Source organism: Limulus polyphemus, unplaced genomic scaffold (assembly GCF_000517525.1).
Source record: "Limulus polyphemus unplaced genomic scaffold, Limulus_polyphemus-2.1.2 Scaffold301, whole genome shotgun sequence".
NCBI classification, from domain to species: Eukaryota; Metazoa; Arthropoda; class Merostomata; order Xiphosura; family Limulidae; genus Limulus; species Limulus polyphemus.
In genome coordinates, this window is record NW_013665911.1 from 34,857 (window position 1) to 47,791 (window position 12,935).

The following is a 12,935-nucleotide window of genomic DNA, read 5'->3' on the forward strand; positions in this document are numbered from 1 at the left end:
AACGAGACGGAGATCAGTACGGAAGAAGATAAGTCCCACAAAATTAAGAGACTTTGTTGAATTGTAATTTTGTGTTTGTAATTCTGTACATTTAATTAAGTTATTGGTTAATGTAAGTGGCTATTGTTCGGGACGAACAATACTAAGGAAGGGGCAGTGTAACGACATCGAGGTCACGTGACTAGTATCACGCCATGTCATTCTCGAACATTCACGTTTTTTCCTTAAATCTCGTGATCCTTCTAGAGATAGTGTAGTCTTGTATATATAAGACCGGCCACGAAACGACGGGGAGGTTATGAGTAATTTAATGTATGCGGACAAAATATTGTTGGTCACGTGAGACGTGAGTTATAGCGTTGTTATAGAGCGACTGTTGAAATTAAGTGATTCGTAAAGTTGTATTCGGAAAGAATAAACCAGTTTTATTTAAGAAAGGACTTGTGTCGCTAAAGTTTCGTCACAACGAATTTACTGAAAATTAACGAACGAACGGAGACGTAACACAAAAATTAAATTATATCAATCATTATTTTTTTTTTGAAAGAAAGATAATTAACTTCATGAATGATTTACATATCGTAAATTGTTTAAACAAACCGGAGAATGGTCCTTTTCAGGGTATGGATCTTTAAATTGAATCCTGGGAAGAAATTATGATTTTAAGAAATCATGAATCAACACATTGTGTACGTTAAGATTGATAAGACAGATAAAGAGAAAAACAACACTCCAAGAACAAAATATTTTTTTTAATAATTCAATAGATGAAAACGCTTTAAGTTAACATACAACACTGTCGAAGCTTGAGTTATTTTTTTTTTCATAAAATGTGGAATAAAATATTGCGATAGAACTTGTAACCTTTTTACATTTTAATTCTGAAAAAATGTAGTGATATTGTAATATTCAAATAATTAACATAAAATTATTTTAATATAATTTACCTTTTATATCTCACCAGATGGCGCTAAATATCATTTAGATCGCAGGTTTTGGTACAAACTGAATAGCAAAATAATTATTTTTTACTCACGTAAATTACTTTTTAAGTTATTAACTAATTTCTTTAATTAAAAAAATGGTTGCTGATACACAACTCAACTTTGCTAGAAAAAAGTTATTCGAGGCACTTGGAGATGATTTTAAAGTGTAAGACAATAAATACAAAAATTAAACTTAAAAATAATCTAAGACTTGCTATTAATATTATTAATGCTATAATTATGAAGTATAACTTTAGTATAATAGTAGTATTACTATTTCTCTTAGTATAATTACTTTAATAACAAAGTATAATAACAAAAAATGTTATTAATATTATTAATGCTATAATTATAAAGTATAACTTAAGTATGATATTAGTATTACTATTTCTCTTAGTATAATTACAATTTAACTTGCTTGAAAGTTAACCTATATGTGCGGTTTGAAAGTAAATAGTCGAATATTTGCAATAAAAAGAAACGAATTTTAAGTAGGTAGTACTAGCAGTAGTAGGTTAAATTCAGATTTTGCAGTTACTTGGCTTAAGTTTATAACATTTTGTCACTTAAAAGCAAAGTGATCTAGAGTCTGAACTCTACTGAAGTCCTCCATACCAGTTAGTTTTCATTTTCAAGGTCTTCAATTTTTAAACTCAAGTAATAACACTCATTTTTCAAATTAATTTTCATTATTCAGTAGATGATAAAATAATTATCACATTGTTCAGCAAAATTAGTAAGCCATATTTATTTTGGATTCATGATTACCTAAGAAAATCATTTTGGTAATGATTGTGAATTGAATTGAATTGTATTTGTAGGATGGTGAGATAGGAAAGCTTGTTATTAATGATGTCTGTTGAAACTGAATCTTGTTACTAGTGGACTGGATTTTCTCATAGGTTGATGCTTGGGTCTTTGCTTTAATTAATGATATTAATAAGGGAGTGTTTATTTTATTAGTAATAGTAAAGATTGCTAAGTACGATCAATGTTTTGGATACTTCTACCTGTATTGAGTATGTTGAGGTATTACAGAATGGGTTTCATTATTTGCCAAGTTTGACATATGTTTAGTAAATAAGTTTAATTTTTATGATGCAAGGTAATGCATTTGGGTTATTGTAATTTCAATCATACATATGATATAGCTAGAAACTCAATAATATAATTAGATAAAAGGATTTCAGTATAATTAAAAATAACAAAAAGATTATTGTTATCAGTAAATTTTATGAATTTACTAATTATATCTCTAAAACTAACATTAATGTAAACAAGTAAAAGCAAAGGCCTAATCATTGACTCTTGAGGCACACTACTATATAATAACAAAGATCCAAGTTGGCTGGATTCAATTAACTGAATACGCATGGGTTCAGTTCATTGGACCAATCCCATATTGGAGAAGGAATTTTGGCCATAACTGTGAATTGACTATGTGTATTTACATGAATGTGGTAAGTTTTCTTTTAGTAAAATCCTCAGGTCTGTTGCAGACAAAATCAAATGTGTTATAAATATATCTGCACTCAAGATATGTCTGTGAATTGAAAACATCAGTGTGAGAAATCACAGTGGTATGTGATGTTCATATGAAGAATAAAAATACTTTTGTCCATTGTACAGTTTCACACATTGCTTTTGCATAACTTCTAGAATCTCCAAAATGCATATATACAGTTTTTTTCAGCATCCCTATATATCATATCTGGTATTTACTCTCCTCTACCATGAACTGTTGCTAAATCAGTAGTGTAAGGTAAAATGAATAACTGGTAATTCTAACATCAAATACATTACACCATGTTGATTGGCACTCTGTAAAAGGTTTTGGCATGTGCACTTTGACCCCTACCCATGCAAGTACAGTTAATAATGACTTCTTCCTTTCTCTTATCCAGCCACTCTACAGTCCAGCTAACTGGGCTTTCCCTAACCTTCAACTGATGTGATTTTCTTAGCTAATCTTCTGAATGGTACCTTATTGAAAGTTTTTGAAAATCTCGGTGCAAGAAATCCACACCTTTTCCATCATCCAGATAACAAGTAACATTCCTTATAAGGAAAAGTTAACAGATTAATAAGACAAGATTTCCCACAAAGCAATCTATTTTAGTATGTTTCAGTAATATAATCTTTTGAAACATTTAATTGTTTTGATACTAGTTGAGTTGTAACATCTTGTACGATATGACAGATTAGACTTAGGATTTGTATCAGGTAGATGATAAAAGCAGATCCAGAGGCTGTATTTTGAGCTAGTCTAAGTAGATTGTGAGGTTTTTACTGTTTGAATATATAATTACTTTCATTCTTGTAAAATTTACCATTGAACAGTTTCACCGATTTTGTGTGAAAATGTATTATACTCCCTCTCGTGGTAATGACAAGTAACATCACGTGTGCTAATAATGTAAGCTTTATTAAACTAAAAACTCAAATTAGGCATGAAAATGTTAGTTAGATGACTGGAAGGTGATTTAACTTATCTAATAAACTACATACAAGAGAAAGGACTGAGTTAAATCAGGAAAAGAAATTTTCTGAATTTTTTTGTCATCCAACAGGATGACGTCAAATAATTTGAGGTCATTCTACCCAAATGTTTGTCCAAGCATATTTAGATGATGTGACATTAAAATTACTTTTTCTTGTGATTATCTATTTATTCCATATTATATGCTATCTTATTTTTATGTGTGCAGTAAAGTGATTCAAAAACTTTTGTCTTGCAAATTTATTTACTTTTGTTACATGTCTGAATATTTCCAGCTTGGCATTGTACATGTAAGAATTATATTGAAAAAGAAAAGGAGAATTTAGAAACATAAAATAATATATTGATTTCTCCAATGCATAATTGGTCAAAGCTCATAATATTACAGATATAGATACAATTTTATATTTCCATGGCCACTTCTGACATCTACCCTGACTCAGCCAACAAGTTAGTCTCTTGCTTTGCTTAACATGTTCATTGGCTCATTATCAGATAAATCCACTATGTTCATCATCCCATCTTTTGACATATTGTCCACAGGATTTTCTTTTTCTGGGTTTTTCTGCCCGTAGCCACAAAGAAATGTCTAGAAGAAGGTCAAATGATGCCAAGGTTTTGTTAATTAGCATGAAAGTTATAAAGTCACTGAGTGATGGTAGATGAAGGCATGAGTACCAAACAAGTTTTTATCTTGGCCATATAGCTGAACACTCTTTTTGTCTTAGCTGAGGAAACTGCCAACACCTGCATAATATTTGCTAGTTCCATGATGTTATTGTACTACTTGTCGTGCTTTCTTTCCTCTTCTTGTAGTCCAAGTTCAGTCCATTCCTGCTTAGTCTTATCTGAGTTGAAATCCTTCTTCACAAGAAATTATCAGTCAGGGCTTTGACTTCTGGCACACCATACTAGGCCAAGTCCTTCTCTTTTGTTGGCCACATGGGTCAAACACTGTGAAATTGCTAACAACTGAGTCTTGAATTAAATTTTGAAACTTGATGCTGATTTGCTCAAGCAGTTTATTCACTAAGATCTTGCCATCTTTATGCACAGATTCAGCATCAGGACAATGCCTGCCTCCACCAGGGGCACAGTTTGCAGAACAGAAGTGTCCTCATAAATGTTATTCTCTTTCATCAGTTCAGGAACTTCATCTTCCACAAAAACTTTTCAAATGTCAGTTTAAGTGCTGTAACTTTTGTAATCAATGTTTCTACTGAAGTGTCATTTTTCTGTGAAATGTGAGAACAACTTCAGCAAAAGTTTCATTGTCAAAACAAATTTCATTGACTTAAAAATTGTTAGCAAACCCTTTGCCTTACTAGCTTTTTCACCTGTATCCATTACTGAAACCTGATCTATGTGCTCTACACTTTTTATTTACTACAGTCAATGTTTTTTCTCAGTGTACCTTACATGTACTCATAATGTTAACTGGCCTTTGGACTGTGATGTTTGTAGATCTTACACTTATTTGTAATTCTTTCCAAATAGAAGGTGACTAGTGGGAAAATTTGTCTATGTAATGTTAACTTTTTACATGTATTCTATTTGCTTGGATGCATGCTTGATAGCAAATTTCAGACAATTGTTGAGTAAGTTTGGCCAGTGACATCAGTTGGCAAATATGAAACTGCATTCATGGTCTGGTTTCATTCAGCAGAGCCAAACACTCATGTCTGTTTTGCACTGTCCATAGTCTGTCATATTTGTTTAGAGCAGCATATAGCAAAAAAGGCAAAAACATGTTCAAAAATATTTTATTGTAAATAACAATATTTTTTCCCCAAAGACATGTTATCTAGTAACAGTGTAATGCTATAAGTAACGATCCATTCCAGGTTGTTCCCCAGGACAACTTCAAGATAAATATTTGTTGTCACAGACAAATGATAGTCGTTTTGGACGACCAAAATCCCCATTATTTCAACTCCTGTAAATATATATTTATACATATATAATTTTAGGACAGTAAGGGTCCATTTAGGCTATCACGTCCACTAAACTAAATTTAAAGTAAACATAAAACACTCAAAGCCAGCCCTTACCATTCAAATATTCATCAAGTTTTCCCCATAAACACCCTTAAACTAACTGCATCCACCACATTGGAAGGAACTCATTCCAAAGGCTAACCACTCTATTAGAAAAATAAAACTGTCTTAGCTGAAGATGACTCTTACTCTGCCCTAACTTATATTTGTGTCTCCTAGTCATACTATTCTCACCGTTAAGCACAAGAAAAGATGATGCCTCAACACTATCAGTTTCATTAAGAACTTTAAACACATAAATTGGACCCTCTTTAATTGTTTGATATATATTTCTACAATGATTTTTGAGGTTCACATTACCACTTCAGGTATTGTATCTCCTACTAGCATTATTTCACAGGCTGAAGGTACGGGAGACCCATCGTTGGAGTTATCTGTGATTATCAGCTGTGAATAAGCCAAATCTGTTTGGGCCGATGAAGATTTTGATAACCTTTTTCCACCACCAGATTTTGCCATATCTTCCTATGTCCCACCTGCAGAATCAGCTATGCCTAATACACCATTTTTATACATGTTTTCTCTAGTATGTGATGTTTTATCCATTTTCCCTATTTTCGATGATCCCCGTACTTCTTTGATGCATGATAGTTCTTCCTATCAATATTTAGTTTTACCACCCTCCCTGGATATTAGGGTTCATGCTGGGCAGTTTGCTTCACAATTGGTTGAGAGTGCCTAGCATGCCTTGCCCTCCATGAGCTATGGATCACTTTGCATTATCTTACCTTCAAGCTGACTGTCCATTTCTCAACTCTCAACAGTTGGTGTCAATTTTACCTATGTGTGGGGGCAGTCCCAGATTTTCCTGTGCATTTAACCCATTCCCAGTTTTAACATCTTTATCTTATTCTTACTTCCCTTCAATGGTATTTATCTGCTATCTGTTTCCTTTCTGAGGTGATCTACCAAGACTCTGAGGGTTTTTCGAGGGAAAGCCTCTCCCTTATTACCTCCACGTTGGCTTGTTTGTTGTCTTTGGATCTTGCTTTAGACATATGGTTTCTCTGTTGTTAGGATCTTCTGGGATGAGATGTGGCCTTGCCACTGGTTTCATTGCCACCCCCTTATATTAGGGATTTAAGTATGGCTCCTATTCTTTGGTGGTTTGTTTTTGATCATGTACTTGAGACTTTGGTATCATGTATGGAGTTTGTGCATCAACTCTCTACTATTTCCTCTTTGGTAACATGTTTGTTGCAGTTGGAGCCAAGACAAGTTCCTATTACTGTTTCCCATTCTAGTTCTTCTCAACCCTTACCTGTTCTTCTATCCAGGGATTTCTCATCTTTTCATTTTATTTGACAGAAATGGGTGCATTGCCAACAGTACCGTTGACTACTCAGTGGGTTTTATCAGAGAGATTTGTTTTTCAATTTCTCCCCCCCCCCCCTTTGTCTCAGGTATCTGATTCTTCCCTATGCCTTGGGATGCTACCACCAGCCAGCATCTGTCTGTAATAGATTTGTCTCGCCTCAATCGATCTTTCAATCTGCCCCATTTTACCATGGGGTCGTTTTTCACCATCAGGTGTGTTTTTTGTCCATGATTTATGGATGACCAAGATGGACATAGTGTATGCTTATTTTGCATATCTCAATATCTCATCAGTTGTGGCCCTATCTTTGGTTTGTTCACCACAGGGTTGTTTATCAGTTTTGCACACTGCCCTTTGGGCTTGCTTCAGCCCAATATGTTTTTAGTCAGGCATGTTTCCTAGCATGTCTGAATGTGTCTTACAGAAAAACATTGGACAACATTCATTAAATACTAACTATTTTATGAATAACATTTCATTGTTAGGCCTGCCAATAATGCTTTCAGCATACTTTGTGATACAACACTACTTTACATTTCTTAGTTTTGCATATGATACTTTGTGACCAAAAACATTTCACGATTACTGAAATTCTTTAAGTACATGTATTAGCCACATGTTAATAGTTAGTACAGTATTGTATTTCAAAATAAAAAGTTTCCAAAACATTCTTATCTCCACTCACACTACAGCTATTCTTGACTGCCAGGATTTCTTCCTTTGCCCATTTAAACATTGGCCTGATTATTTCTCTCATGCTCCAGTCTTTTATACCCCACTTAATTGCCCTTGGCGATATTTGTCTTGTGACACACTCCACCTGTTTTAATGCACCCCCATATCCTGGTACTGTATATAAGCACCTCATTCAGATAATGTTATCACTTTTTCTTGACAAAGCATTCGCTAACAAATTTCTCTGTGCTATGATTGTTAGGAAATACTTTGAGCATTCTTCATATTACCTAGTTCATTTTCATTTAAATAAAATTCATTTGGCAAGCCAATATACAACATGAATTCCCAGATTACTATTTCCTATCCCACCTGTGATATCTACTGTCACTCAACAATCGGGGGGAGGGTTGAGACTGTCAGTGATATTATTTGTAGTGAGATGGAGACACTAGATGGTGGTGTTCCTCCGGGGGACTCTGAGGCTAAAATTGAGGGTGATCCTGGACATTCTGGAGAAAGTTTAGATTTGCTTTTTTCTGCACCTTCTTTTATTCTGTTGGCTTCTCAGGAGGCCATTTTGGGATAAGCTGGCTTAGGCTCTTTTTCTTCAGTTGGTCAATTGAGTGTGTGACGTTTTGGGTCTTTCCCCTGTTGCATTTGAGCCTGCACCGTACTTGGTGGCTGAAAGGTCTGGGAGTGAATACTTAATTTTCCCTCCATCCACTGACTTTATAGTTCATGCGGGGAGGTTTACTGCTCAGTTACATGAAGAGACAGCTATGCCTTATCTTCTACTGTTGTCAGTACTACATGATTTAGCCTACCACTGCCAGGTGGAAGCATATTCCGACTCTCAGAGAATACATCTGCTCCTGGAAATTAGGGATTCTAGAGCACAATTTGTAGTTAACCTGAATAGATCAATGTACTCTGTGGGATAGCAGTAAGTCTATGGACATATAACTCTAAAGTCCAATGTGTTTTTTCCTAAAACTAAACTTTCTTGGAAGATTTTCAGGATCACCAAGTCCATTGATGATGAGCTGGAACCATTGTTAGCATGCACATTGTTTGATTGTCAGCTTCTACATTCACCTCTTTGATCTTTGGCATCTCGACTTTCATCGGCTCCTACAGGGGGGTCATAGTTCCACCTCTATTTGAGCATCCCAACCCCTGACATCAGCCCCTCAGTCCATTGGTACCCAGAATAGATTCTGTCCCTATCCAAGGGTTCTGCTGCTCGATCAGAATGCTGCCAGCAATGTTGGGGGACTTTTATATGCCTTTGGGGTCTGTGAGAGCTCAGCTTCGAGAATTTCTGAGCATGTGGTAAACCTTAACCATGGATTCATGGCCACTACAGGTCCTTGAGTCAGGATTAGTCATTCAGCTCACATCTTCAGTGCCATTATCCACCCAACCTGTAGGGTTTCCATCTCCCTCTTATACTCAGATTTCAGAACTTAGTTCTAGGGCTATCAGAGTTTGGTTGGTTTGAAGGTAGAAAGAGAGTTGTGCCAGTTCTTCCAGAATTTTATTCCTGTCGGTTTGCTGGGCCCAAAAAGACAGAAGATTAGTGTTCAGTTATCAGTCTTTCTCATCTATATCAATTCCTAGATTCTGTAAGGTTCACAAGTGACTCATTCCCCACACTGAGTTGACATTTTTTACTAGGATTCTGGATGTCCAAGTTCGATGTAGTCGGCTCTTACCTGCACATTGCCATGGTGGTGTCATCCCTCCACTATTGTCATTTTTTGTGCACAAGGATCATATACTGTAGTTCAGGGTTTTTACCTTCGGACTAGCATAGGCACCTCACAAATTCTGCCGAATCATACAAGCTTTATCTCGTCACCTCCATTCCTTAGCCCGGTGCACACACCATTCCATGGACAACTGGTTACTACTGGCACCATCTCGTCAATTGTCAGAACATCACACCCAGGTTCTACTTTCAGAAACAATCAGGGCAGGTTTCATTATTAGAGCTGAGAAATCTGTTCTTTCTCCAACTCAATATATCATCAGTCTAGGTATTTTTTCATCACGCATTTCAGTCAGGCTCAGCCAACTCCCATCTGGCTACATACCAGACTCTTACTCACCTCTCCTTCTCACACTGAATGGATGGTTCTTTTTTCTTTTGGAAATGTGGACATCACTCGAATCCCTCATGCCTTTGGGATGAGTGCACAAAAGATCCCTTCAGTGGTTTTTATGCAACCAATGGATCACAAACATATATTCACCGGAATCCCCAGTTTCCTTATCCAGGATCATTCTTTTTTTATCTTAAGGGGTTGTTAGATTGGGACATTGCTAAGATATGAGTTTCTCTGCTGTTACCTTGTACATAGATCTATCTCTTCATGAATGCCTTGTTTCAGGGATGGGGTGCACATCTCAACAGTCAGGAATTCCAGGATCTACTCATGGATGACGAGGCTTCCCTACACAATGTTTTAAACCTTCAGGCTCTTCAAAAGGTGATGTTTCATGGTGTGTGAGGGGAGAATTTTAAGACTCTGACAATTCCATGGTGGTGTCTTGTCTTTCCTGTCAAGGGGGCACATAGTCCAGGGCTCTTTATTTTTGAACCTCATATCTCCTTTCTCGGATCACTTCTATCATATCACCCTACTAGCTTGCCATGTTCCACAGCTTATGACTGTGATTGCAGAACAATTGTCTCGACCCAAACAGATACTCCCAACAGAATAGATGCTGCGTCACAAGGTTTTCTGTTGGATTGGCTTTCATTTTGAAACACTGATGATTGATGGGTTGGCCACTTATTGGAACACCCATCTACTGGCAATTTGGTCTCCAGTACCTCACCCTTGGGCTTTGGAAGTGATGCATTCCCTCAGGATGGGACAAAATTACAACTCTAGGCCTTCCCTCCAATTTGTATGTTACCTAAGCTATGACTATGACTTGTTCCAACCCATTGTTGGGTCCTGTTGATAGCACTAGATTGGCAGCTACATCCTGGTTTCTGCTTCTGTGTTACCTTCAGGAGTGCCCACCTCTTCCACTTCCTCTTTGGCCATCTCTGTGGAGGCAGCCATGATCTGACATAGTATACCCAGCTATCCAGAAGTTCAGGCTTCAGGCATGGAGGTTATGCAGTTCTTTGCACTGTGTCAGGGTTTCATTTCTAAGGTTGCCATGTATCTGTCTGTCTGTCTTTGCTTAGTCCTACGATGGACATTTATGAATGGAAATGGCACACATATTGGCAATGGTGTATTGAGAGGAGGTTGAACCCACTTCAATCAGAAGTGCCAACCATAACTCATTATTTGACCTGGTTCTTTGTCAAGGGTTTTTCATCTTCCAAAATTGGCCTTATTGACTTCCATTTGATACTCGAGATGAAAATTCTTTGAGTTCCCATTATTCTCTGGCTTCCTCAAGTCATTTTGAGTCCTTTGTCCCAAATGACCATTCTAGGTACCTAACTGGTATATTAAAGTGGCATTACACGCCCTTTCTCAACACCTGTTTGAGACTTTAGCCTCATGTGCCATGTAGCACATTTTCCTCAAAGTTTATTTTTCATTGCTGCTGATTTACAGACATTGCTGATTGTGCACAGGATGCTTTATCATTCTACCTACATCCCTACATCAGTTCTTCTTCCCTAAAGCACTGTCAGCCAGGAAAGGGGATAAATCCTTTTCACCGATTCGTCTGATCACTATTTCTTACTTCTATGACCAATCAGATTTTGATCACTTGTGATGTCCAGTGAGGGTCTTGAAGGTTTTGTTGCCTTCACTAATGCCTTTAGAGATGATAGACAAGGACTTTTTATTCATTGGGATTATTCAGTTTGTCAGGATTTATCCCCAGTGATATTGAATAAGTGGATATGAAATTGATCCATATCGCTTATTCTGGGCTCTCTTTGAAGGCATGTAGACTTCTGTGAGTCACATCTAATCAGATTCATCACATTTCCATGTCCTTAGCAGCCCAGTTGAATTGTCCATGGAGGACATTGTGTGGGCTGGTATGTGGACCTCCCCCAATACTTTTATTTTACATTATTTGCATAATCTGGCAGTATCTTCATCTGAGGGTTTTTGACTACCCCTTGTAGCTATCTTAACCACTTCTGCTAGATTATACAGAGGGATGAGTATTTTCATTGCTACACTTGTCTCTTCTATACCTTTTGGGGTCCCTTACGCCGTTTTCACAGGATCCCACTCTGTGGCGAGTGTTACCCAGGCAGGTGTGCTTTTATCAAACTAAGACCACCGAGAGATTGACCAACTGATATTACTGTACTTTACTGGACTGCCACTCATGGACTATCATGAGTAAACCATAAGGAGATCCTACCCGTCCCAGCAGATCATTGGATTGAATAAATTGGGGTCAGTTTGCTTTTAAAAATGTAAAGAACTTGATTTGCTTATTGCATTGTTTCCAGAGCACTGTTCTTCAGGAATCCCAGTGTGCATTACCCCCCAGATTCTACTAGTGAAGTTTGGGAGTCCTTACCACACCCAGTTTCCAGTTGCTAGGGTGTTGGACAGAGGCTGTTCCTCCAGAGTGTTAGAGTGAATTTCCTCCACTCTTGGAGAAGAGGGCACAAAGTTTGGGGCCCTGCCAACTGAGTCCCTGGGTTTTTCCCAGGTGTTGGTAGGAGAGGCACCAGCCTATGAAGGATCCTACTCGTAATACTGTTTCAGATTTGACACTTGGCTATCAGGTTGGGGTTGAGCGTGGCCTTTCTTTTTGATCAATATTGGTTCAGTACATTGTTTCTGGAAGTGGGTCCATTATCTTCTCATAATTCCAAATGCTGAGTGGTCCTGTCCTTGATCCTTGGTGGAGTACAATTTGTTCCACATCTTCCCCATAATTCCAGAGACAAGAAGAATTTACCTTGCCACTCAGTTGAGGAGTGAAGATGGGTGTTCATTATTCCAGACTGGATGATTTCTGTTTTCTCAGGTTTAATGTGGCATACAAGATCCAATGATTCCTAGCCTGGAGTGTTGCCTTTTGGACTTCTTTAGATTGAGGAGAAGGTTCATCCACTTCATTGTAGCTTACCTTCTCCTCATCACTCGAAACACATCACTCTATGGCTACAGACTTACAACCCCAAGAGTGGAACCTCAGCTTTCTGGTTAGGGCCTGGCCAATAGTGATGATAAATCAAGTAAAATTCCACTCACAGTACACGAATAATGTTCTGGGTGAAGAGCATACCTGTTCTGAATGTAGCATGATTCCCCCACAAGGGTGCCAATCTTTTGTTGACACACCCATGATCTATGCAGACACTTTCTGTATAGATAATGCACTCACTGGACCTCCACCTTATCAATGTAGGATTCTAGCTGTAGTGTGAGAGGAGGTAAGTATGT

General features: G+C 37.3%; 1 protein-coding gene across 1 annotated transcript in view; it reads left to right on the forward strand.

The window, feature by feature from the left end:
* The first annotated feature begins 994 nt into the window (after nt 1–994).
* The window catches only part of LOC106457184 (transcriptional adapter 1-like), a 29,119-nt gene continuing 17,178 nt past the window's right edge, over nt 995–12,935 (forward strand). The window contains exon 1 of the mRNA XM_013916577.2: nt 995–1,152. Coding sequence (XP_013772031.1) covers nt 1,082–1,152 — 71 coding nt within the window. The 5' untranslated portion in view covers nt 995–1,081. The remainder of the gene's footprint in view (nt 1,153–12,935) is intronic.